We start from the raw sequence: 27,081 nt of genomic DNA, 5'->3' as shown, positions 1-27,081 counted from the left end.
TTGGCCCCACGGCCCCCAGCCCTTAAGACTAATGCATATCAGCTGGACTTTCAATGGCCAACCCTGCATCTCTTCGCCTGAGGACTTCCTCTGGCTCCACGTGCCCACTTTGCCCACCCAGGGGGCAACCTGGATGTTCAGAGTCACCCCTAAGAGCAGTCTTCAATCACTCATCCATGAGATTTGGTGCGAGAATATTTCTTAGACTCGCTCACGCCTCAGGTAGGGTAACTCAGAAGCATGTGTTTTGTGGTGGCTTCTAGGCTTTTCCCAGTGGGGTTACGTTTAAAAGCTCACGTAGTGAGTTGCTTAATAAACATTCTTAATTGACTATTTTCTTTTCCCACCTCACTTCCTATAGTGTTTTCCTCACGTCCCAAGTACACTACTTGCACAGGAACCACTATTTTAGGGCAGCCCAGTCTAAGACATTTTTCTAATTGCACTTTCCTCAGGCTAAAATAATTTTATATTTTCTGAGAAGCAAGTGGTAATTCAGAAGTGTATCAGGAGAAGCCAGCCCCATGAAAGTAAACATTTACTACAAACTGTACCCATAAGAGAAACTGACAGGTTGATGACATATGCAAGAACGCATGAAAATCTTGGGAAGAAAACACTAAAATATGATAACAGCTATACATCTTGGATTTTTTATTTACTACCTCATAATGAATTTGGCTTAGACAAGGATCCAAATTTCTGTTTCCATTTACTTTTCTTCTAACATTTGCTTATGTTAATCCTTGGCAAAGGCAGTTTCTGGAAAATAAATGTGTTTTACTGAAATAGTAATGTTTACTTTGGCAAACCCTTTTCTCATTAGAAGGCAAAGCTAACAGCAATTGCATTTACCCACGGACACCAGTCTAAGTGGACATATATTTTTTCATAGATAACTATTGAGATTGTAATGCTGTAGATGCACTGGTTAAATAGCATCACGTAAAGCAGTTCAGATTTGCCTTAATCTTATTATTAATAAATTTCTGGATTTTCACTGTGATGTGGATTCTTGATATTCTGTTAGAGAGTTACACCTATTTAACTTGGAACCAGTAAGCAACAAATCAGGTTGTTTCTGAAGAATTCCACTGTATATTCCAATGTAGGCAGAAGCTGCCAAATTGTCTGGAAGACTGTTTAAAAAAATTGGAGACTGTAATTAGGATCATGCTAATGGTAGCTCTGGAAAGTGGCTATTACTACTTTATTTAATTCATATAAGAGAAATAGTTTTTTTTAATGTGAATACTCTTCTACTGAGGAAAATGAATTGTATCTCCCTTAAATCCTGCCTATGAATCTTTGAGGTCACTTAAACAGTTTAGAGAGTCCATTTAAAGAAAATATTAACATCCAAGTAGCAAATTGGCATTTTAAATCAAATGGGAAATATAAATGAAATTACCTGACCAGCCTACTACGTTTTAGAGAAAGACTCACTCCAGAAGAAGAGGGAAAAATGAAGGCAGGAAAGCAGACTTCCAGTCAACCAGAGATCAAAGAATGAAGAAGAGAATTCAGCTGAGAAGGACAAAGTTGTTTTTTTTAAACAAAAAGAAAGATAAATTAGCATTTTAATTGCTGTATATAACATGTAGTTTAGACACAAAGAACAGACAAACGAGGTACAACAGACATATTCAGAATTTTACACAGTGACACTGAAGTCCTGTAAATTCTACCCAAAAATAGCAATAGATGTCCCAGTAAAGAATCAGGTATAGATCAGTGCTTAAATAAGTTATTAATTTTCAGAAACCCCAAATAATATTGATTTGACAAGCTTCTGGGCATTTTTAATTACATGAAAATTAATTCATAGCTAGTAACAGAAGATGGTTTTTCTCTTTGGTAAAGTTTAGAACTCAACACGAATCTCTTTTCCTTCTTCTTGAGGTTTCACTGGGTGAGCAATATTTTGGTGAGAGAATTTCTCTCTGATTTTTCCTTAATGGCCACGTGCCACACATCTGCAAACACAACCCAGGCTTTTCCCTCCACACACATATGCCAAGGAATAGAAACCAAGGGCTCAGAATAAATCGCTTATGGCCCCCAGTTAGAGGGGTGGATTTGGGAGCCTCCTCTCTACTGTTGTCCTTAGGTAATCCTCTGACATCCTGAGCTCAGCATTGGCCTGACCAGAATCCCCTGGCTGTCAAACTCACAGGCCTGTCATGAAGAGACAAGTTAGAAACAAAAGCCAGAAGTGGCTGGTGGAAGAAAATATTAAATTTTGTAAAAGAGGGAATTGACAAATTAAAGAGTGCATGCCTCCACAACTCAAAAATGTATTTTAATTTTAATTAATTTTAATTAATTAATTAAATTAATTAATTTTAAAAGGGAAAATAAAGCACGATGTCCTGGTCTACACAGATCTTAGCTGCAGGCCACCAGAGTGAAACCCCCTGGATAAGACCTAGACAACAGCCTTTCTTGACCTGACTTTCTAAGCCGCCTTCCTGGATTTAACCTTTTGTCTGATAAGTTTTGTGCACTCATATCTATAGGATCCTTTCAGCTCTTTCCAGTAGTTTGGGCACTTTCATTTCGTTTCTGTTGGATCCTTATTGTCTGTGGCTCACACTCCTGCCTTGTTGAACTCTAAGTTATCTCTTTTCCTGAATGACATGTTGCTGGTCTACTACTCTTGGAATGTGCACAAAGCTCAAAGTTGCTTATTAAGAATACTCAAGCTGGCCTTTTATCTATAACATCAATTATATATCATTATCTTTCGACCTGGCCTTTATTGAGGAAGCCACACTAGTCTACAAAATCCAATGGGACATGGGGAAAAAGAGATCATTCTGATGTATATTAATTGCCACATTCTCCCTTCCTTTTCTTCTCTAGACTCTAGTATAGCAGTTGCCAACGTTTTAGGCATGAGGGACCAGTTTCAAGGAAGACAATTTTTTCATGGACCAGGGGTAGGGGAGAATGGTTTCAAGATGATTCAAGAGTGTTACATTTATTGTGTACTTTATTTCTATTATTATATTACATTGTGATATATAATGAAATAATTCTACAATTCAGCAAAATGCAGAATCAGGCAGTAATGCAAGTGATGGAAAACAGCTGTGAATAAAGATGAAACTTCACTTGCTCTCCTGTCACTCACCTCCTGCTGTGTGTGACTCAGTTCCTAACAGGCCACAGACCACTACTGGTCTGTGGTCCAGGGGTTGGGGACCCCTGCCTAGTAGACAGTCTGGCAAATTACTTATTAAATATTAGATAAAGCAGGCAATGACTTTGTAATTTCTCTGTAATGCCTGTTTGTCCTGCCATTTTTAGGAGGTCATCAATAATTCCCAGAAAATGTGGATTTTTGTGGAAACCTTGACTCAGCTATACTTATTGTAATAGTAACTGAATCGAATCTTTTTAACCCTCCCATTAGGATACATTAGATGACAGGCTTATCAGTTAAAGTGTCGATAAAAGAGTATGGGTCAGGTCCTTGACCAAATATATGAGTATAATCTGGGGCTAAAATGAAACAAGGTTGCAAATACATGTAAAAAACTGACCACCTCCTTTAGCAATGTGCCATATTCATCCAAGAAGAAAGAAGAAAAACATACACCTCTTTCTTCTTATCTTGCTATCATGAGAAGTCTTAAATGGGTCCACAAACTTGCTGAACTTGTATTATATGCAGTGTTCTAGGGGAGAGGGTCCTTAGATTTCATTAGGTTTTCAAAGGGGTCCATAATTCGATAAGGTTGATAAACACTGGTCTGGAATCATAAAACTTTATGTAAACTGCCATTAAAAAATAATTTCCATCCTTCATATCACCTGGGGTGCTGGGAAACTTGAGGTGCTAAAGATCATATACCTTGAGGGTATCACCCCTTGCCTTGTGTGTGCTAAGCCGCTTCAGTCGTGTCTGACTCTTTTCGACCCCGTGGACTGAAGCCTGCCAGATTCCTGTCCATGGGATTCTCCAGGCAAGAATACTGGAGTGGGCTGCCATGCCTCCTCCAGGGAATCTTCCCGACCCAGGGATTGAACCTGTGTCTCTTAAGTCTCCTACATTGGTAGGCGGGTTCTTTACCACTAGGACCACTTGGAAAGCCTTACTATCTCCTTTTATAGGCCTCCTTTCATATATCTGAGGGCTTCCCCGATGGCCCAGAGGGCAAAGAATCTGCCTGCAATGCAGGAGACACAGGAGATATGGGTTTGATCCCTGAGTCAGGAACATCCTCTGGAGGAGGAAATGGCAACCTATTCCAGTATTCTTGCAGGAAAAATCCCATGGACAGAGTAGTTGCGGGGGCTACAGTCCAGAGTCACAAAGAGTCTGTATCTATTGGGAGAGGGAAAAAGATTTCTTTTCAATATATTAACTTTCCAGTTGTAAACTGGGTTCACATTAGTTTTATATCTCTGTGAGGCCTTTATGTAAAGAATCTCAGGATGAATATTAATTGATTAGAAGGAAATGTACCCAAGAAGAGTATGGAAATATTTCCATTTTTTTTTTTTTTCAGTTGGAAAGGTGATAAACTCTAGTGACTTTGGAGATTAAACATGGAGCCAATGGGTGCAATTAAATGCTCAATGGTGCAGAGACCTAGGGTTTGGGAAGCTTTTCTTCTGCCTCTGGCATGGGGTGGTTGTGATAATAGTCTTTCGCTACCTTGGGCACCAACAAAGCTATAAAGCCAGCTGAGCAGAGAAAGCTCACCAGTGTACAGTAGGGAGCTTCATAAGGCTTTTGATTATAATGATAAATGCAAGACAACTGCCATATACATTCAATGAAAAGGTTAAGAGAATATTTTTTAGTAAGAAAGCCATGCTTAATAACAAGACTTTAAATTTCCAAAAATAACATTCATAACCAGTTTTGATAGTTTCTAGTCTTACTGTTGTTTTGTTTTTAATGGCTTTCCTTTGGAGGTGTTGACAAGGAAATTACAGCAATTATTTCAACAACTACCTAATCACTGTATTTTTGTGTTAAGTTACAGAAATTAGGCAAATTAGAAAATGTGAGTTCGAGAGCCAGCATAACATTCTAAGTCCAGGGGTGCTCTTAACAGAGAGATGGCCAAGATGATTGGACATATTCAAATTTCTAGCTTAACTCATAGAATAGAAACTAAACACGCAGACAGTTAAGAGGGTAAATCTGAACTGCCTCAGCGTTCCAGGAGGAGAGGTGCTGACAGTTCCGTTTTACCTTCTGGGTAATGACAGCGCAGCTGCTCGGGACTGCTCTCTTATCTGAGTCCCTCCTTATCTGTTACTCAGCAGTCGCAGCCAAGAACAGGGGCCCTGTTTTCCCCAGACAAATGCCCCAACAGCCTGTTCTGTTGCTGGAAGCTAAGCTATCAAAGACATTCAGAAAAACCTGGAGCTACTCACAGAAGGCTTGGGAGCAGGCGACTTGCTTCCCTCAGGCGTTTTGGTTAGCCATTCATTGATGCGGCTGGAGACCCCCACCTTCAAGCCAGCGGTTTCCTGTAAAGGTCAAGCATCCAATGTTAAAAGGGAAAAAAAGAAAAAAACTACCTGGAAATTCAAAGCAACCTCAAAATACTATTCAGTATTATTTCATACAGCACCAATCAATTACCGATCATTATATGGACTATTTTAAGGAAAATAAACCTTGAACTTGATGTTGAAAGAGTATGATATCTGGTTTTCTTCCCCCTGCACTTCCCCTCCCCTGCCAATCCCAAGGTTAGTGATGAACTCCAGGTATTGTATTTAGAGGCCTCTGGCCAGGGTATAGTATAGAACCTCAGAAACACACTCTTTCTGAGCTTGCTTTTTGTGGTCATTGCAAAAGAAAGTACGAATTATACTTTCTTCACTGCTTTTGTAATTAACTATGTAATTCCTAAAAAAATTAAGAAAAGGAAAAAAAAAAGGGGGGGGGGGAATCCAACCTCTAGAATAAAAAGACATCAATCCTTGCTCACCTTGTTTGGTGTACCTGAAGCAGTGGGGGATGAGAACACGTTGCCTTTCTCCCACATGCTCTTGATGTTGCGGACACCTTCAGCAGGAACAGGAAGGTCCGAGGCTGCTGGCTTTGTAGGTTTTGCAGCTTTTGTTCCCTGAAGTATGTGAATTATTTTTAGAATTGGCACTGATAAGTTTGTTCTCATAAAACTATAGTGAGCCTGTCTTCCTCAACGTTATCACTCAACAAATTCATTGGGTAAACACCTTCACCAAAAATGACTCATAATTTCTATACATTTTGATAAGATCTCTATCTTCAAATAAACCATTATATCTACTTCAGAAGATCTTTTCAAAGTGAAATATGCTTTTCATTGGCATCTCCGCCCCCACCCCACTTATTGTTATAGTGATATGCTACTTCATTTCTTCAACAGACACTTCTTGAGTGCCTGCTGCGTGCAGGGGACATGGGGGACATGGCAGCATTCAAGACAGCCTGACTGTGAGCCCCACTGGACTGACATTAACAGGACAGATGGTAACTAGTTACTCAGCATTATTTCACGTTGCAATAAGTGCTATGAAAGATGAGTGTGGTGCTGAAAGCATGCCAAGAGACCACACAAGAGGACAGTGGTACTTTGTTTGGGGGATTCCCAGGTTGTTGCTCAAGTGGTAAAGAATCCACCTGCACTGCAGAAGATGCAGGAGACATGGGTTTGATCCCAGGGTTGGTAAGATTCCCTGGAAGAGGGCACAGCAACCCACTCCTATATTCTTACCAGAAAAATCCCATGAAGAGGGGAGCCTGGCAGGCTACAATCCAAAGGGCTGGAAAGAGTCGGACAAGGCCGTGCAACTGAGGACGCATTTAGTTTAAGGGGGCAAAGTAAACCACTTTGAGGATGAGACATTTAAACCCAGATGTGATGGAAGACTTCAAAGAGGTTGGTGAAGGAAAGCACAAACACCATTTCATGAAGAGCTAACAGTACCATGGACTAAAGGACCATGCCAAGGACCAAAGACAGGGATATGCCAAAACAACGAGAAAGACTGAAAGATCACTGCATGGAGAATATACAGGAATGAGGAATGAACAGGTGTAAAAAAGAAAGATGCACATCCAAGATACTTTTTCAGCAGTAGTGATGCATATACCCTGAATCATGTACTTTCTCTCCTGGTCCTGCTTTGGGGCCTATGGCATGTGTCATCAAGGTGGGCAGCCAGGGTGAGTGGTCCCACTGCTGGACTAAGTAAAGGCTGAAGCCATAGTCTTGACTTCATTAACCCTGTTAGAGTTATGACCAATTCAACCACAGAAAAAAACTATTTGCAATTTATCTTATTTGTCTTATATTTTAGTGGCCATTTGATCTTCTGAAAATTTCCTCTTGAATGTTAGGACTTGATTATTCACTTGACAAACCATCCAGAACTCTTTCTTATTCCCTCTTATCATTTGTTACAAACTATTTTATAGGCATCTCCACTCTGTAGTACAAAGGACAGGATCAAATCAAATCAAACTGATCCAGTTACATCATAGCAGACAACTAAAACTAAAGTCATGCAGAGTACATCATGAGAAATGCTGGGCTGGAAGAAGCGTAAGCTGGAATCAAGATTGCCTGGAGAAATATTAATAACCTCAGATATGCAGACGACACCATCCTTATGGCAGAGAGTGAAGAGGAACTAAAAAGCCTCTTGATGAAAGTGAAAGAGAAGAGTGAAAAGTTGACTTAAAGCTTAACATTCAGAAAACCAAGATCATGGCATCTGGTCCCATCACTTCATGGGAAATAGATGGGGAGACAGTGGAAACAGTGTCAGACTTCATTTTTTTGGGCTCCAAAATCACTGTGGATGGTGACTGCAGCCATGAAATTAAAAGATGCTTACTCCTTGGAAGGAAAGTTATGACCAACCTAGATAGCATATTAAAAAGCAGAGACATTACTTTGTCAACAAAGGTCCATCTGGTCAAGGCTACGGTTTTTCCAGTGGTCATGTATGGATGTGAGAGTTGGACTGTGAAGAAAGCTGAGTGCCGAAAAATTGATGTTTTTGAACTGTGGTTTTGGAGAAGACTCTTGAGAGTCCCTTGGACTGCAAGGAGATCCAACCAGTCCATCCTAAAGGAGATCAGTCCTGGGTGTTCACTGGAAGGAGTGATGCTGCAGCTGAAACTCCAGTACTTTGGCCACCTCATGCGAAGAGTTGACTCATTGGAAAAGACCCTGATGCTGGGAGGGATTGGGGGCAGGAGAAGGGGGCGACAGAGGATGAGATGGTTGGATGGCATCACTGACTCGATGAACATGAGTTTGAGTAAACTCCGGGAGTTTGTGATGGACAGGGAGGCCTAGCGTGCTGTGATTCATGGGGTTGCAAAGAGTCGGACACGACTGAGCGACTGAACTGAACTGAACACAAAGGAGAAAAAAAAATCAGTATTGCATCCTGATCAATGGCACCCTACCCTCTTAGTGCTTTGGTACTTGGAAATATACATTATTTCCAAATAGAGTAGAACTTCTAGGTAAATTGGGAGGGGGAAAGAAAGTTGGATTAGACAGAGGCATAAAACTATGATCCTTCAAACATAAAACAATCAATTTGAAATTGACTATTAAATTCCAGCTGGCTGTCATCTTTATATTAATTTATACTACCAATTTATTTGATGATGAAAGTTCTTATAGACAAAGAAGGACTAATCATGGTTGTAAAGGACCTGTTTAAACTATATATAGGAACACCTTTTATAAGGAATTAAGAATATTGAAGATATACTTGTGAACATATAAATAATACAGTTAAGTAACAAACTCATTCATTAAAAAAAACTACACCTTCATTAAAGAATACTCAGGTGGAAAGTAGTAAATAACAATTTATTTTAAACTTTTCTATAATTTATCTTCACTATTGCTTTCTCCATAACTAATTCAAAATAATAAAGCATCATTAACATTCTAACACTACCGGACTTGATTATTGTCCTAAGTGTTTCTCTGATTGTTTATACAATCAGAGTATAATATATGATCAGAGAATGATTTCTGTTTGACCATAACACTGAGGCTACAGTCTGTGGGTTTGCACAGAGTCAGACATGACTGAGTGACTAACACCTTCACTTCAGTTATCTAACATCGAGGACATCTCTCACCTCAATTGCACTGGTGTACTGCTCCAGTCTGCTGTCAATCTTGGAGACTACTGCTGCTTGATGAGTTGACTTGACACCACTGTTAAGTAAACAAACACACACAGACATGCATAAAAATATGAGAGAATTTTCCCATTACATATAATGGTTGATGATTCTCAATTCAACAGTCAACCATGTTTACCTTTTCTGCACAGACTTATTCAAAAATTCTGCTCGCTCTTCTATCTAGGAATAGGAAAAAAAATAAAGCCAGTTAATATTTTCAGCATATAAAGAGGGTTTCTCAGTCCATACTACTATCTTCCCTGAACCTGGGGAATAAAAGCACCAAAGAACATCAAAGAGTGAGAGGGTGCCGGGCACAGCACCTCTGCTAGGGAGGAAAATGACATATGAGGTATTTGATTGAGGTTTGTGAGACTGGGAGATGAAGGTAGGATTAGCAGAAGACAGAGAAATATGAAGTTCTGGAAACAAGGACTAGATAGAATGGAATAAACATGACTCTGAAATAACAAATTGATGGCAAAACAATCACATTCCAAGACTAACTATTTTTTGCTTTCTGATGTACTTTAATTTTTTTTCATTTTTTATTGAGGTATAAATGATATAACATTAGTTTTAGGTATACAATATAATGATTTGATATTTGTATATATATAAGAATGATAACCAGGAACTGTGATCTATTCACTTACTGCTTAGCCTGGTTTCCTAATTTTGATAGCTATCCAACCTATTACTGAACTTAATTTGCCCTGAATGTAGAAGACCCATGTGGGGCTGAGTGAAACTAGGGCACAGCTCATCAGGAATGGCTGAGGATTTTCATGAAAACCCTAGTAGTCAAGAAATAAGCCTAGAGAAACTGCTATGAGTATATTGATTGATTCAGTATTTTTAAAGACATTTTTTTTTTAAAGCTAGAAATTTTGCTACAACTAAAGCTGCTAAATCAAACACTGTATTTTACTAAAACTGCATCACTCAAATCCAAATATTCTTCATAAGCCAGCAAATATTTGTTGACTCCTCATGATACACAACTCCAGGCTAGAAATAGCCTCTGCCATGCATCCTCTGTCATCAGCAAACAGTAACACCTTCTCTGCATATGACTGCATGTGCAAAGTACACAGGTCCATTTTCTGTCCTGTTCAGGAATCTACTAGATTACAGTTACCCTAGACTGGTGCATATCAACAACCTCAAATAAGATGCTATGATTCTAATGGCAGAAAGCAAACGGGAACTAAAGAGCCTCTTGATGAGGTTGAAAGAGGACAGTGAAAAAGTTGGCTTAAAACTCAGCATTCAAAAAACTAAGATTGTGGCATCCAGTCCCATCACTTCATGGCAAATAGATGGGAAAAATGTGGAAACAGTGACAGATTTTATTTTCTGGGGCTCCAAAATCTCTTCGGATGGTGACTACAGCCTTGAAATTAAAAGACGCTTGCTCCTTGGAAGGAAAGCTATGACAAACCTAGGCAGTGTATTAAAATGCAGAGACATCACTTTGCTCACAAAGGTTCATATAGTCAAAGATAGGGTTCCTCCAGTAGTTATGTAGGGATGTGAGCATTGGACAATAGAGAAAGCTGAGTGCCAAAGAATTCATGTGTTCAAATTGTGGTGCTGGAGAAGACTCTGGAGAGTCCCTTGGACAACAAGGAGGTCAAATCAGTCAATCCTAAAGGAAATCAACCCTGAATATTCATTGGAAATATTGCTGAAGCTGAAGCTCCAATACTTTGGCTACTTGATGCAAAGATCTTACTCGTTGGAAAAGACCTTGATGCTGGGAAAGATTGAGGGCAGGAGGAGAAGGAGGCAACAGAGGATGTGATGGTTGGATAGCATCACCGATTCAATGGACATGAGTTTGAGCAAACTCCGGGAGACAGTAAAGGACAGGGAAGCCTGGCGTGCTGCAGCCCATGGGGTCGCAAAGAATTGGACATGGCTTATCCACTGAACAACATGCTTCACTCCTAATATCAGTTGAACAATACTTTTATAGATGTTAGTGAGGGCACTTCATCCTTTCCAATGATTTCTTACAAAGATGAAATCAAACTCATTAAAAATAAAACTTTATGCAAAAATGTGCTATAGGTATCCCTGAGTTTATGAGGTGTAAAGGGTCTCAAACCCTTATTTTTCTGATTTTAACATGAACTTAGAAGTGCATTTCTGGAGGAAAAGTTCCCAGCTAAACTTTTTCTGAATGAGATAAAATACATTAGAACCACACAATGTACTGGCACTTATAATATTATTCACTCATTTATCCATTTAACCTTTATCCCTGCCAACCTGTCTGTCAAACAACCAACAAACCAATAAACTATAAGTTAGTACCTTTTATATAAAATAAAACACCAATGATGTATAAGACAGGACTCCAATTCTGTAAGGAGTCAGTAAGGGAGACTAACAGAACACATAAATGAAAATTTTAAAATTCAGTGGTAGATAAACAGCAAAGTCCTACTGTAAAGCACAGAGAACTATACCCAGTCTCCTGGGACAAACCATAATGGAAAAGAATATTAAAAAAGAATGTATATATTGTAAAACTGAGTCACTCTGTTATACAGAAGAGACTGGCACAACATTGCAAATCAACTGTACTTCAATAAAAATAAAAATTTTTTAATTATTAAAAAACTAAACGGTAGCTACCATATTAAAGATTAAAAAATCGGAGAGTTGGAGAAAGTTTTTCAGATGTTCTGGTATTTGAGCTGATCTTTTGGTTTATAGCTTACACAGCTTTATAAATGAGGTCATGAAAGCGAGGGTGGGGAGTGTGTGCGTTGGAGGGGAGAGGACATTTGTAGTAGAGCAGACACATATACAAAGATTTGGGGAACCAAGAAGCAAGCAGAGCAGTGGGACTGGAGAATGGAAAACCGCCCAGTGTGGGGGAAGGACAATGGACAGGGGAGACAGTAGGCCTGTTCTTTGTAGCACCTCTAGCATTGTTCTGACCTGGGGATCATCTTGTTAACATTGGCCATCACATTTATTCACATTATGGCTGTCAGACTCTAACATCCCCTTTTGTATCTACAGTATTCAATACAGCTTGATTTCATCATCACATTTTGTCAGGACTTAGTGATGTATTAAATGCCTGCACTTAGTGACTCTGGGTAATGTAACAATTTCTACTAAATTTGTAAATTACTCGTTCTGTGTAAGGAGTTTAAAGAGAGAAACTGGTTCTTCTATAAACCAAGAGGTGGCAGTGTGGTCCTAATAAAATGGGAAAATCACACACATTTTAGCAAACTGGTGCTCTCCTTAATTCCACACTTCTTCCACCAAGAGTATATGAAAATAATAATAATAAAAACAAAATTCTAAATTTAATTTACTTAAAACTTATTCTTTGTATGTCTTATGTAAGAAGGATCATTCACTGCCAGCATAATTTAACTATGAGAAACCAGGTTCTGAGCTTCTCAGACGAGGAACACAAGTCATGAGAAATCAACAAAATACACCAGTGGATAATATCTTGTGGTCAAATATCAAATGTTTCTCCTTTCACTGGCATTCGACAATGTTAGCCTATGACCGTTTATAAAAGCCGCAGGGCCAAGAGTGTCAACAGTTGCAGGAATTTCAATTGTAGGACATGAAATGAAGTTATGAAACAAGAGCCACAGCAGGTTCTTCAAGGCACATACTATGGAGAAAAACACTAGCCTGGCTACTCTTGAAAGCGCATCTCTGTTACACAGAAGTTAAAATTTCTTTTTTATACATCAATTTTGATGGCTCACACATGGCTCTACTAGAATGCTGATGTTCAGTTGCTCAGTCGTGTCTGATTCTTGTGGCTGCATCATGCCAGGCTTTCCTGTTCTTCTCTACCAGAATAAGTAGACAAATGGCTTTGTGGGAACTCTGGAGTCTGGTTGATGGAAACACAAGAGAAGCTAAGTTGGGAACCTTGGCAGAGAGATGTTTGAAAAAAGAGGATGGGTTGCTGTTTCTTTTAAAAAACAAAGTAGAAATCAGAAGTTTCGATAACTACAACTTTTCTCATGTTCCCACACAGTTCAAGGAAAACTTAGCTCAGGTGGCAACTGAAGGAAGGTTGAAAGAGAGAGGGCACTTTTTTTTTTTTCTGATTATCGATGAGCCAGGAACAAAAGGACCCAGTCAGAAGGGGACCTAGTGGCTTTGCACAGATGGTCTAAAATGAGCAGGATTTGCATCTTTCTGCTCTTTCTCCTTCAGCAGGGGGATGCAAATGGAGTTTTGCCCATGTTCTCCACCCACCCATAAACTAAGAACATTTTACGTTGTTAAATGGTTTGGAAAAAGTCAAAAGAATATTTTGTAACATAGGAAGACTTTAAGAAATTCAAATTTCAGATCCATAAGTGAAGCTCACTTACTCCTCACAGCCTCTCTCTCCTCCTTCTGCTCCATTCAGAGACCTCACTGAGCTGATAGTCTGCACTTGGTTACCCTGTAATTCTTGAGTTTTCCTGAGGCGGTCAACTATATGAGTGCCCTACAGACAGAGACCTTGCTTTGTGCTTCCCTCCTTCATAGTTCATAGCAGATATTAGATTTGTTATAAATATCAAATAAGAAAATTCCCCTGTGGCTTAGTTTCAATTCTCCCTGAAGCCAGCCCTTGAGATGAGGTTGAAGTATAAGGACTTTATTTGGAGGGGTTAGATCCATGGTATGGAGAAGGCAATGGCAGCCCACTCCAGTACTCTTGCCTGGAAAATCCCACGGACAGAGGAGCCTGGTGGGCTGCAGTCCATGGGGTCGCTAAGAGTTGGACACGACTGAGCGAATTCACTTTCCCTTTTCACTTTCTTGCATTGGAGAAGGAAATGGCAACCCACTCCAGTGTTCTTGCCTGGAGAATCCCAGGGATGGCGGAGCCTGGTGGGCTGCCGTCCATGGGGTCACACAGAGTCGGACACGACTGAAGCGACTTAGCAGCAGCAGAACCATGGTAGGCTGGGACCCAGATCATCCTAAAGACTAAAGGAAATGATCTAGAAATAAAACATACTGTTTTCCATGTGAAACAAGTAATAAGTGTAAGTGTAAATAACTGACTTTTGATCAAAATGTGCACACGCTGATAGACACACACACACACACATTACCCAGCTGCAGCCTGGCTATGATTCTATACTGGCTTTACCTGTTGTCAGGGCTTTGTAACCTGTTGTCAGGGCTTTATAACCTAGCTAGGATGACAGAAAATAAAAACTGCTCAAAGTTCCAATCTGTAAAGATTCATTCATCCTTGTATTTATTCAATAAGCACTTACTCACTACATCAGTGAGTATCTTCACTGTGCCAGGGACTCAAAACATGCTAAGTGTATAAGCAAAAATACACATTTGAGTCTATGCTCTTGTCCCTCCATCTCAACCATTCTATCATCTCCCTGACTCAGCTCCTTCCTGCTCATTCTCTCAGCAGCACTTCTGTCTTCCTTTATTAGGAGCTATGCCCACTGAAGGGAGTAGTCAGACCAAACTCATCCTGGCAAGGGAGCCTATCTGAGTCACATTTCATCTCCTTTGATGATAACGGCTTTGAATTTGACCTGTACCATCCCCAGCTGTCCTGCTTTTAATAATGACAAAGAAAAATAATGAAATTAGCCTGAAAAAGCAGCTTAAACCTTTAAAATATATTTGCCTATTTTATGAAGTTTCAATGTTTCTGCTTTTAATTGCTCAAAGTAATAAGGTACACAGAGTGTGGGTCAATGAAATCCAGAGGTAATCACCATAGGTCATTTTAATCAAAGATCTAATAAACAAAAGACACAAAGTACTCCACTTGATTTCTCTCCTATCTATATCTTGAAAATGAAAAAAATCTATGAAATTGCTGCCAGAGGGAGCAAAAAGATAAATGGAACAAAAACTTTGAATAATCAATAACTAAATCAGGGGCTGAAACCATGTTTCTATCATATTTTAATAAACACAAAAAGGTTTTCTGGGGAAAAATACCTTGAGAGATGAACCTTTAGGAGTGAAACATTTGAAGGGCTTCTTGTCCTCTGATAAACCATCTTCCGGCATCTTCTGGCGTTTCTCAGCAGCTTCCGCCCTTCGCCTTTCAATCTCTTCCTTTAGCCTCCTCTTCTCTTCCTAAGAAAGAACAAATAACAAAGACGTTAATATCAGCTTCAAGCCAAAAGGAAAGAGTGTGGTAGGGGAATGGTCATAGTCCTAGAAGAAAAAGAGCCGGGTTCTAGAAAAGATGCTATCCCTTCCTCAAGGGTGGCATCAGAGGTTAAGCCTGAGCACTTTTTTTTTTTGTGTGTAATAAAGTTTTATTAAAGTATAAAGGAGATAGAGAAAGCTTCTGACATAGGCATCAGAAGGAGGCAAAAGAGTACCCCCTTTGCTAGTGTTAGCAATGGAGTTATATACTCTCCAATGAATCCAAAGAATGTCTGGAGGCTGCAAAGACCTCACCAGACCCACTCCCATAATTTACATTTTAAGATAACAGAGTTGTAAGCCTGAGCACTCGAGTCCAGCTGCTGATGTGCACTTTGGCACTGTCCCGTCTAAACTGTGTGACCTTGGCCACGTTACTTATCTACCCCATGCCTCAGTTTCCTCGTTTGTAAAATGTGGATAATAATAGTATCCACTGACTACGGATTTAACACAGACTAAATGAGAAGCTGAAGCTCCAATACTTTGGCCAGCTGATGCGAAGAGCTGACTCATTGGAAAAGACCCTGATGCTGAGAGGGATTGGGGGCAGGAGGAGAAGGGGACGACAGAGGATGAGATGGCTGGATGGCATCACCGACTCGATGGACATGAGTTTGAGTAAACTCTGGGAGTTGGTGATGGACAGGGAGGCCTGGCATGCTGCGATTCATGGGGTCGCAAAGAGTCGGACACGACTGAGCAACTGAACTGAACTGAAATGAGAAAACTCAGGTAGAAGACTTAGACTCATGTTCAGCAGGATGATCATCATAGTCATCATCACCTTGTCAAGTCATCAAACACTGGCCTTCCATTTTGTATATGTAAAATAAGTTATCACTTCTACCTCCTAGGAGAGATGTGAAGACAAATGAGATGATTCATATGCTAAGGTATACAAATGTACAGTACTATATTTACTAAATTGTACAAGAGATGGTTTCATGGTTGTTCCTACCTTAGCTCCTTAGCTGAGTAGATTATTTCTAGGTAGTCTGACAAATCTGAAACGGTGTAGATACTGCACCCTAGTGGTGAAATCACAGATGTTTCCAATCCCTCTAATCAACCCCTCCCACCCCCCCAGGTGCCTTCATTCCTGGCCTATAACACTCTGTCTTCTCATCAGGCTGCACATCCTCTAGGAACAGTTTTCTGACAGATTTATGTAGTCTCTGTAGTTTTCAAACTGGATGTTCTCAAGCAGGAACTGGATGTTCATGTATCAGAGGATGCTGCAGAAAGATCATGTGTATTGTGGACTGAATATTTGTGCCCCCCCCTCCTCCCCACGCCACCACCTCACCAAATCCCTGTGTTGAAATCCGAACCCCCAGGGTGATGGCATTAGGAGGTGGGGATTTAGGGACCATGAGAATGGAACCTAAAAGAGGCTCCAGGGAGCTGTCTCATCCCTCTGTCCTGTGAGGACACAGCAAGAAGACTGTGAACTGAGGTCACACCAGACATGGAGTTTGCTAGCATTTCGATCTTGGACTTTGTAGCCTCAGAACTGTGAGACAAACATTTCCTGGATGTCTCATCAGCCACCCAGTCTATGGCAATTTGTTATAGCGGCCGCCACTAAGACACGGTGCTTGGTAGGAGGTTAGACCAAATCATCTCTGAGGTCCAATCCAGGTCTCAGAGGGCATGTTTCTCCTCTGCTTTCATTGATACTTTGCTCCTCTAGAGAACGGCAATAACAATAATAACAGGACTGAAAACTATGAGTTCCTGAGTGTCTATTAAGTACCAGGCACCCTGAATGCCATGATCTAATCACCACCACAATCCTGAAAGTAGGTATTTCACAGATAAGGAAAAGAGGTCTCACGGTCTGGTGACCCTCCCAAGGTCCCAGCTTGCCAGTGGCAGAGGGTCTGATTCTAAAACGATCATTCCAATTACTTTCTAACCAAAGGTCATAGGCTCAAGAAGAGCTGGAGCTGAAAGAGATCTTGGAGTAATGTATCCAAACTTTCCACACAGTTTGGGGAATGTTTGTATAGGATCCATGTCAGAAAGTCATCTAAAGTCTTTTTGCATATTTTAAATGATGGGAGATCACAATTTCTGGAGATTTGTGTGGAAAGCTCTACGTGGAGTTGGAGAAGCTGGGTCCCAGTAGCAAATCTATCACTTATTAGTCAAGTGACTTCACACAGGTCAAACTACTTGATTCCCACTTCTTTGTCCATAACATGAGGATAATGAGGAACCTCAGGATACAAGGAAGAAAGGCTATTTGTGAACTACTGCAATGCTTACAGTAGCTGGTTAAGCACTTTTTCAGTTCTCAAAATTTGCCTTCTTGTAACTTTATCTGTCATTTTCAGTTCTGCTTAAGATGGAACAAATTCATCTGCTCATAATCACTGGGCTCCCGCTACATGCCTGGTGCTGGGCTGGGTCCTGGATGTACAGCCCCTGCCTGTGAAAATCTAGTTACTTACTCTTCCACTTAAAACACCCCCAAAACGATTTTTGGGAAACTCTTCTCTATACAACCTCTTCAAATATCAAAGAACAACCACCATGTGACTCTTGGTTCTTGTAACTGATCTGCAGACTTTTTCATCCTTCTCTGCTCTCGAGGTCTTTACTGAGACATTTACAGGGACATGCGTTAAGACAAAGACAAGTGGGACCTGGGGAACATTACAAAGCCTCTCAGTGCCTCGGTTTCCTGATCTGTAAAATGGGGATGAGAAGGCTACGTATATCAGAGAGCTCTTAGGAGAAGTGAATAAATTAATGTGTATAAAAGTTTTAGAACCACGCCTAGCACACAGCAAGCTGCAGCTGCCGTTCAGTCGCTAAGTCGTCTCGGGCTCTTTGTGACCCTAAGGATTGCAGCACACCCGGCTTCCAAGTCCTTCACTATCTGCCGGAGTTTGCGCAGATTCATGCATTTGTAAGAATTCACGTTCAAAAGGGCAGCAGCAGTTCACCAAGGGAGAGACTATTTTCCAGGGTCAGAATGTTCACGGGGAGACGCCCTCCCGTGGGCTTGGGTAAGTGAAGGCGCTGGACCACCGCGCTGCGCCCCGCCTTACCTCCTCCCTCACTTTTCGCTCTGCTTCCTCCTGCTTCTTCCTCTGCTCCTCCTCCTCCAGGACTTTCCTTCGCTCCTCCCTCTTCTTCTTCAGCTCCTCCAGCTCCAAGGCCGCCTCCTGCTGCTTCTGCTTGAGCTTCTCGAACTCCTCGCTCTCCGTCTCCCCGCGGCGGCGGCGCAGCTCCTCCAGCCGCTTGCCGGCTTCCACCTGGGAGGCGCCTTCAGCCTCCTTGGCCTCGCTGACCCTCCCGCCAGCGCGGCTGCAAAGGAGTGGGACACTCGTCTGCCTTGCAGCCTACCCTCACCGCCCCTGGAAGCAGGGGAGGTCGGTCTGCAGGCCTTGCATCCCACACAGAAATCTCCACTGCCCTCACTGGACAGTGGATCCTCACGGCTAAGTTGGGGTCCATCTGGAATTCCCAGGTCTGAATCCGAGTCCCCTCCCTGCCACTTACCCTGGGTTTCCTAGGTTGTACAATGGGAGCAAACAGTCACTGTTGGTGGGGCGGTAAATTGGTACAACCACTAGGGAAAACAGTATGGAGGAACCTCAAAAAATTAAAAGCAGAACTGCCATATGAGGCAGGAATTCCACTTTTGGGTATTTATCCAAAGAAAATGAAAACACGAACTCAAAAAGATATATGTATATATGCCCATGGTCATGCAGCATCATTTACAATAGCCAAGATATGGAAACAGCCTAAGTGCCCATTGATGGATGAACATATTACAAAAATGTAAAAGTACGTACAACGGAATATTGCTGAGGCACAAAAATGGAAGAAATCTTATAGAAATACTCATTAACAGGTAGTGAGGGCATTCTTAACTATATATGAACATAGGTGGCCCATTTCTGACACTTTTGTAACAGATAATTACCATGGTCTAGTATCATTTATTCCATGCAGAGAATAGCACTGGTGTTTCTAGCTATGAAGCAAGAGGAGGAACAGAAAAGGAGTTCAGGATTACATAGTTACCCATACTGATTTTTCTGCATGCATCTCATGCTTTTAAGATAGTGAGATAGTTCTGAATAAACTATGTCCTTTAGTACTATGCTTTTCAAGCTGCATTTTGTAAAACCTATTTAGTGGACTGTAATTAACATTTAAAAGAACCAACGAGAAAACATCAGAGGGTATTGCATGGAACAAGGGAAATGACCTTTTCTTGACATTCTTGTTTCAGTTATAAGTACATATGTAGACGTGTACCGCGATATGATGTAAAAGTTATATTTTACTAGGAGTTGAGGTTAAAAGTTAAAAAATATCATTCTAGGTTCTTGATAGCTAAAGATCAACTCTTATTTTTAACTCAGTCAAGGTTAGGGGACCCCTTAAGACTTGATATTGCTCTTTCAAAGTCTTAAATGTCCATAGGCCTGTGACTCCAGAGAGGAACCCTCTCCTTTCAGATAAAGTCTCTCCATCTTCAGAGAGTTGGTTCTTCCTGAGAGTTGGTGTTAATGTTTGGTAGGACTGCTAACATGTGCCTACAGAAACTTTTCTGGACTCCACTAGGTGTCGCTCAATCCTCATTTTTGACATTCAGATGCCCATCAGGGACTGGTTAAATCAGTCATGACCCATCCACCCAGTAGAACACTCTAACATTAACTGTAGGCTTATACTCACTGGTGTAGAAAGCTAGCAAAAAGATACACTGTTATGCTCAGTGAAAGAATCACTTTAAAACAGATTTATAATTATACACATATATACATCTATGTCTGTTTTGAATGTATACACATAAAGAGTATCTAGGGAAAATGTTACTGGTGGTTTCCTTAGGTGATGGGTGCTTAACTTGCTCCTGAATTGAGATTTTCATGTCATATTTTAGAGAAAACATCTAGCTATAAGAAAATGGGTCTATCAAAGGGAAAAGTAATTAAATCAACAAAAGGAGCTATGCTCACAACAAGAACAAGAATTTTGGCCGCATCACATCTGCTCAGATGTGTTGGATGGCCTGAGCGTTGCTTTTAAGTCACTTCAGTCATGTCCGACTCTGTGTGACCCCATAGACGGCAGCCCACCAGGCTCCCCCGTCCCTGGGATTCTCCAGGCAAGAACACTGGAGTGAGTTGACATTGCCTTCTCCAATGCATGCAAGTGAAGTCGCTCAGTCGTGTCTGACTCTTAGCGACCCCATGGACTGCAGCCTACCAGGCTCCTCTGTTCATGGGATTTTCCAGGCAACTGCCTGAGCGTTAGGGTGCACTAATATGGAATTTTCTTCCAGAAGGTTCTTTCCTCTTTCTGTGGCTTCGTTAGGTGAAAGTCGAGATGAATATAGACCTTTCACTATGAACACAGCTAGTTTTCAGTTAGACTAATAGGTACTAAGCTAATTAAATAGAGGCTCTCACTCCTCCCCAGCTCCTCACTCTATAACTATATGGAGCAAAGTGAGGTGTCTCTGCTTCTATAGGCATCAATTTCTAATTGAAACTACAACTAACATATGTAGGCAGCTAAATTAAAAACTAATAATATGGTAGCAGTTTGTTTCATTTTTTCCTGTCAAAACATAGCAAAATTAAAGTAAGAGTCCCAATTATGGGTTCTCAATCCTTAGTCTGTTGCTGTCCCTTGTGACTTATCTTTTTGAGTTACCCAGTTTTCTGGATTCCCAAACAATGGGCATGTTAATTGTCAATTTGACTGAAACTGGTTGACAAGCTTGCTAATTGTTAGCCAAACTTCTTTCTACTGACAGATTTTTAAAGTTATTTCTCTTAATAAAATTGTACTTGTGCCTACAGCACATATTTTAAATCATCAAGTAACTGTTATTGTGTTCAGTTGCTAAGGTGTGTCTGACAATTATAACCCCATGGACTGCAGCACACCAGGTTCCCCATCCTTCACCATCTCTGGGAGTTTGCTCAGACACATGTCCATTGAATTGATGATGCCATCCAACTATCTCATCCTCTGTCACCCCCTTCTTCTCTTGCCCTTAATCTTTCTCAGGATCAGGGTCTTATCTAAGTAATTAAACAATAATATTTTTAGGTTATATTCTTTGAACACTTTTCATGAACTTGACACTGTTCTAGGGCTCTGACGCATTAAAGGACTGGCACTTCAGCAAGCTCTGCACTCAGCTTACCAGCCTGAATCAGCTTGATTTCTAGATTTTCTATGAATTCCTAATAAACTTAATTTTTACATCTACTTTCTTGCCAATCCCAAGTAACATCGATAGGTTCTACCCTTCTCACTCCTTCACACTTTATTTAGGCTTTGAATACACACCTTTTCTTCCATGTGCTTTCAGCTCTCTTTTGTAAAACTGTGACTAGATTTCTTCTCAAAGTTTTGTGTAGAAAAATTGTGTGCATAACAACTATATTTACCTAAAACTTTAGCATCTTAAAGTGGTTAGAAATGTCCATCCCTCATAGTTCTGCTTGCTCCTGAGTGTTACCCATGCTTTGGTGTAGTCATCTGACTTCTATACAACACCTGCTTGGAACTTTCTTATTTGAAGTATTCCAAAAAACAGGGTCTACAGGCAGGGTGGCCACCAAAGAAAAACCCTCTGGGAATCCACATTACCGGGACCCCAGACTCTTTTCCAGAATGTTTGGCACAGCAGCCAGTGACATAACAGAGACTGCAATTTGGCACCAGCAGTCTGTGCAGGAATGGGGCACGGAGAGTCAGGTAGCCAGGCATCCATGGATGGCAGGCTTCTACAAAGCTGGTGGGGGTGGGGGGAATCTCCATATTCAACCTAGAAGTGAGGATTTGCCTGCATATACTTGATCCCTGAGTCAGGAAGACCCCCTGGAGGAGGACATGGCAACCCACTCCAGTATTCTTGCCTGGAGAATTCCATGAACAGGGGAGCCTGGTGGGCTATAGTCCATGGGGTTGCAAAGAATCAGACAGGACTGAAGCGACTTAGCATGCACACACTTGTCTATCTGGCCTGAACTTAATCGCCCAGATCTATTCAGTGTGATGGGAGAGGGAATGAAAAAGGGGAATCTGAAGCTCTGCAAGAGGATTTTCCAAACTGGAGCATTAGTTGCACGCCCTTTTCCTCCCTCTTAGAGATTCCCCAAGGCAAAACAACATCAAAGATTCTCAAAGTACTGGGTAAAAAGAGAGGTAACTTATTTAGTTTAACCTAATGTTTGCAAAGTATCTGGCCACAGGGCAATCTTCCTTTTCTGCAACAATTTATTTATAATGTTTAGAAAATACATTCTCGAAAATGGTATTGAGAAGTTTCTTTTATGAAGTCTGCTGGACCTTACAGATAATGAATCAATGAGATGAACTCCGGTGAAAATGTTTTCTAATAAGCTGATCTTACGTGAATGTATTAGGGCAGTGAACAAAAACATGGATACCAAGCAGGATTGATCTGCCTTGTCAAATAATGGGAAAAGCAGATCAAACCTTGTCTGAGCAGGGCCTGCTCTCCTCCTGTTAGTGATTGATAGCCTGATCTGCTGACGGAGTATCTCTAAGACAATGGCCAGTGACCTCACAACAAAAGTATGTTGCCTGTTAGCACGTTTCTGTCTGGAGTCACAGGGTAGGGAGACTGACTATTTTTTTTTCCCACACATAAGCACAGTCACTGTTAACTAGCTACTATGTCTTACCTGAAAGTATTCTCGGTGTGTTTAAGTTTGTGGGTCATGAATTCTCCATTCTGAGACTTCACTTCTGTAAACCCCTTCTTTGCATCCAAGAAGCTCTTAACGTCTTTGCTTTCTTTGTCCTTTTTAGTCTTCTCATCTTTGAGCTAACCAATGGTACATATCAGGAGGAAACATAACGATAAAAATCTTATTAGGTTTCAGTTGGTATCACCAAATAAAACCCAACATTGTTAGGAAGCCAGAAAACTGAGAAGTAAAACAAACCACTGGAGAATGATGTGGTAGACCTGGAATCAGAGGAAATTCTTGGAGCATGAGCTATGGTCCTCCAGCTTCTGAGCAAAGACCCTGACCACAATTTTAGGAGGTCAGGATCATCCCTTATTTCACTGAGGTTTTATTTTCAAAAGTGACGGAGGTGTTACCATTTGGAAACCATTATGTTCTGGAAACTCCACATGAGAGGGGTTGTTTTCAGTTCCCACTGGGAAGAGCAATTATTAGTGTGGCCTTGATGGGAGAATGGCCAAGTTGCTTGGACAGATTTCTTCTTGGATGAAGGGTGCTTCTTTGAAAAGGACTTGAATGTGTTGAGGAGGAAATAAGAAACCTACTGAGTTAGCCAGATCTGTCAAGTCAGTCTTGGCAGATTTCAGAGGAAGACCACCCTAGTATTTTAATCAAATGAATAACTAGGGTCTTCAGGATAGAAGACACAATAACCCTACCTTTAGAGGGATGACGCAGCGACCTGTGGGGCCATGTTTGTAGTCATCTAAAGCATTAAAGATAGAATGCAAAGGAAAAATTCCAGGGCTGACCTTGACTTCCATTGAAGGTGATAATTTAGTCTCTGAAAGTGGCTTTGTGATTGTTGTGGGAGACAGAGGAAGGTGGTAGGTATTAGCTCTAATTTTTGTGTGCATGGGTAGGCTTTGTGTTACAAGTTCCTCACAGTGAGACAGATTATTTCAAAGTATACTGAATTTGCATAGCTTTTTTGGTGGGGGGGAGTAAAAGAATTCAAATTACCTTTGTCATCTCACCCATTCTTAAAAAATGAGTGTGAGAACAGGTGAGGTTCATTACTGCTCATTTGAAGACAAACAGTGAGAAAGCACTAACATTCTAAAGAGGCCAAAGGAGGAGGGTTTGGGTGTAAGAACTCAGGGCTCCAGGGGCTGCCAAGAATGGTCCCTCCCCTTACCTCATCACTCACCTCTTTGCAGTTGTTATGCTTCCGATACCTAACTCCCACCAAAGTGCATGTTTTACTAAGAAAAGGTTCTTGTTTTCTTTTTTATTTTGCTCTTTACTAATGAGTCTTCAGTAATCCTTTGCCTGATTCCTTTTGCCGAGTATTATTTGATTAAATTACTATCGATGGACTATTCACTACCACGGTGCCCTAGCTAGTTAAGACTTTTCATCTTTTTCCAAGTGGCATATATCTAGGACATCCCTTGGACTTGCTGAAGAGGGAGGCTGTTATTTTGCTATTCTTTCTGAGAGCTTTGTCTGAAAGTCAGGAAATCTGAGTTTTAGTTTTAGTGTTGTCAACAATCTAACTGTTACTTTAAGTCACCTAACATCTCTGGAATGCTGGCTCCGTGTGCATGAAAAGAGAGGGTTGGGCTAGATGATCCCTTCCTAATCCTTCATCCTGTGCCTTCCCTCTAGGCTCCAGATTTGTGCTGCGAGGCTCAGAGAAGAGAAGGAAGCTCCTGGTCTGTCCCACAGCTTTAATTCGACTGTCCTTGCCTGGTGGTAAATCAGTATTTATTGGGAAGGCAGGAGCAAGCAAGGTCTCTTTTCATTCTGACCTACCATTGTTGGGAACAGCCCCAGAAACTATGGATGGGAGTTTATATCCTGGTTAAGCAGTATCTGGGGATACACATTTAAGGGTGAGGTGGTCCCCTTGCAGTGAACCCATGAAAGAAATTGTGAGTCACACCTCACAGTTTGTGGAGCAGTATACAAAGAGAAGCTCATTTCTCCTATTTTGGAGTCAGAGATATTTCCAGTCTCCCAAAATGCATTATCTAATTTATTGACCAAAAATGTGTGTAAAATAGATTTGTAAAACAATACGTGTCTAACAGAAGAAACATCCCTTTTTTCCAAGTTCTGCCTGTATTGGCAAAGTTGTGGTAGATGGTATGCTTATATTCTCTTTGCAAGACTTAAAAAATAATTCCCAAAGAAATAATGATAATTTAATGCTGACTGCAAATTATTTTTTCTTTCTGGGAAATGAATAAATAAATTCCATAACACTTTAAGAAGCACAGTGGGTTGGCTTCTATAGCAGATTCAACCTAAGCTAATGGGATATTCTGAGCCCACTGGGAAAAGCATTAGAGCCTCCAGATCAAAATGTCACCAAGAAGACATCTGTGCTGATGGATTAATACAGGGCCATGTATCCTGAGTAGGAAATGGCAATCTGCTCCAGCATTCTCACCTGGGAAATCCCATGGAGAGAGGACCCTGGTGGGCTAGTCCATGCATGCTAAGTTGCTTCAGTCGTGTCTGACCCTGTTGCAGTAGCCAGTCAGGCTCTTCTGTCCGTGGGATTATCCCTGGCAAGAATACTGGAGTGGATTGCCATGCCCTACTCTAGGGGATCTTCCCAACCCAGGGATTGAATCCACGTCTCTTGCATCTCCTGCATCAACAGACAGGTTGTTTACCACGAGTGCCACCTGGGAAGCCTGGGCTACAATCCATGGGGTCACAAAGTGTCAGACACAAACAGCACAGCAAAAAAAAAAAAAAAGTGATCAGTGGGGGTAACACATGGGTGTTATGTGTGTAGGGGTAGGAATTCCAGTGACATACTCTTGTGCCAGAGAGATGCTCAAAAAGTTGTGAACAAGTCTAAAAGGACTGAGGCACCAGTTTCTCTGTGGTACTGCTTTCTATCATTTGATTCCAGAAGAATGATAAGAACTGGTGCAAGTTACACTTTTTCAGACTAAGTAGAACATACTTTTGTTAGATTCAGAAGCCTTAATTCCTTTTCCAGGCCCAATGTCTATCACATGAACGGCCCAGTCCATGGACAACATGGCCTTCCCTGGGGAGCTGAGGCTCTACCCAGACCCACAGAGTCAGTCTGTGCTTCATAAGATCCCAGGTGACCAGCATGCACCCTAATGTTTAGTGAGAGGCTCTGGCCTACGTGATATGAATATTAGTTTCATTATTATATGAACAGCTCTGCTGGAAACTGTTTTCCTATTAGAGGCCAGAACAAAAAACAAGCTCTGGGGTGAAGAACTAAAGGGAGGCATTTTATATTCAATATCCTAGGATAAACCATAATGGAAAAGAATGTATATTAAAAAAAGAATATATATGTATGTATAAAGGGCTTCCCAGGTGACTTAGTGGGTAAAGAATCTGCCTGCCAATACATGAGACACAAGAGACGTGGGTTCGATTCCTGGGTTGGGAAGATTACCCTGGAGTAGGAAATGGCAACCCACTCCAGTATTCTTGCCTGGCAAATCCCATGGGCAGAGGAGCACGGTGGGCTCCAGTCCATGGGGTCACAGAGAGTCAGACACAACTGAGCAAGAACTCATACACATGCAATATGTGTATAACTGAATCACTTGCTGAGCAGCATAAACACAACACTGTACTTCAACTATCCTTCAGTAAAAAATAAAAAATTAAAAGAAGGCATTTTATAGCTGGGGAAGATAAAAAGTTAAGTTTCAGGGTGACTGGTCATCTGTGATTCACTGCCACAAACAGTTAAACTACAGTGGGAGAAAGAAGGTTTTGTGTAAGGGACTGGAGTGACTTCTGGAAATGTAGCTCACCTGATGTTTGTGTTTCCTTTTCTTGCAAACTCCATGAAAGGAAAGACTTTTGTTGAGAGTAGAGAACAAAAAGGGGGGTGGTGGGGTAGAAGGAGGGCATTTAAAATGGCCACATCACGTAAACTATGATTTAAAGTTATCTAAGTGGAGCAGCTACACAAACAGGTGGAGAGGG

The 27,081-nt window shown here is 41.1% G+C and overlaps 1 protein-coding gene across 7 annotated transcripts in view; it reads right to left on the bottom strand.

The window, feature by feature from the left end:
- The window catches only part of CALD1 (caldesmon 1), a 202,601-nt gene that overhangs the window by 5,648 nt on the left and 169,872 nt on the right, over positions 1-27,081 (bottom strand). For all 7 annotated transcript variants that reach the window (XM_065939008.1, XM_065939007.1, XM_065939009.1 and 4 more), the window contains 7 exons: positions 23,071-23,213; positions 18,433-18,691; positions 15,155-15,295; positions 9,315-9,358; positions 9,131-9,209; positions 5,961-6,098; positions 5,398-5,493 (listed from right to left, as the gene is read on the bottom strand). In XM_065939008.1, the coding sequence (XP_065795080.1) occupies positions 5,398-5,493; positions 5,961-6,098; positions 9,131-9,209; positions 9,315-9,358; positions 15,155-15,295; positions 18,433-18,691; positions 23,071-23,213 (900 nt within the window). The remainder of the gene's footprint in view (positions 1-5,397; positions 5,494-5,960; positions 6,099-9,130; positions 9,210-9,314; positions 9,359-15,154; positions 15,296-18,432; positions 18,692-23,070; positions 23,214-27,081) is intronic.

Source organism: Muntiacus reevesi, chromosome 6, assembly GCF_963930625.1.
Source record: "Muntiacus reevesi chromosome 6, mMunRee1.1, whole genome shotgun sequence".
Taxonomy (NCBI): domain Eukaryota; kingdom Metazoa; phylum Chordata; class Mammalia; order Artiodactyla; family Cervidae; genus Muntiacus; species Muntiacus reevesi.
This window is presented reverse-complemented; position numbering and strand designations above follow the sequence as displayed.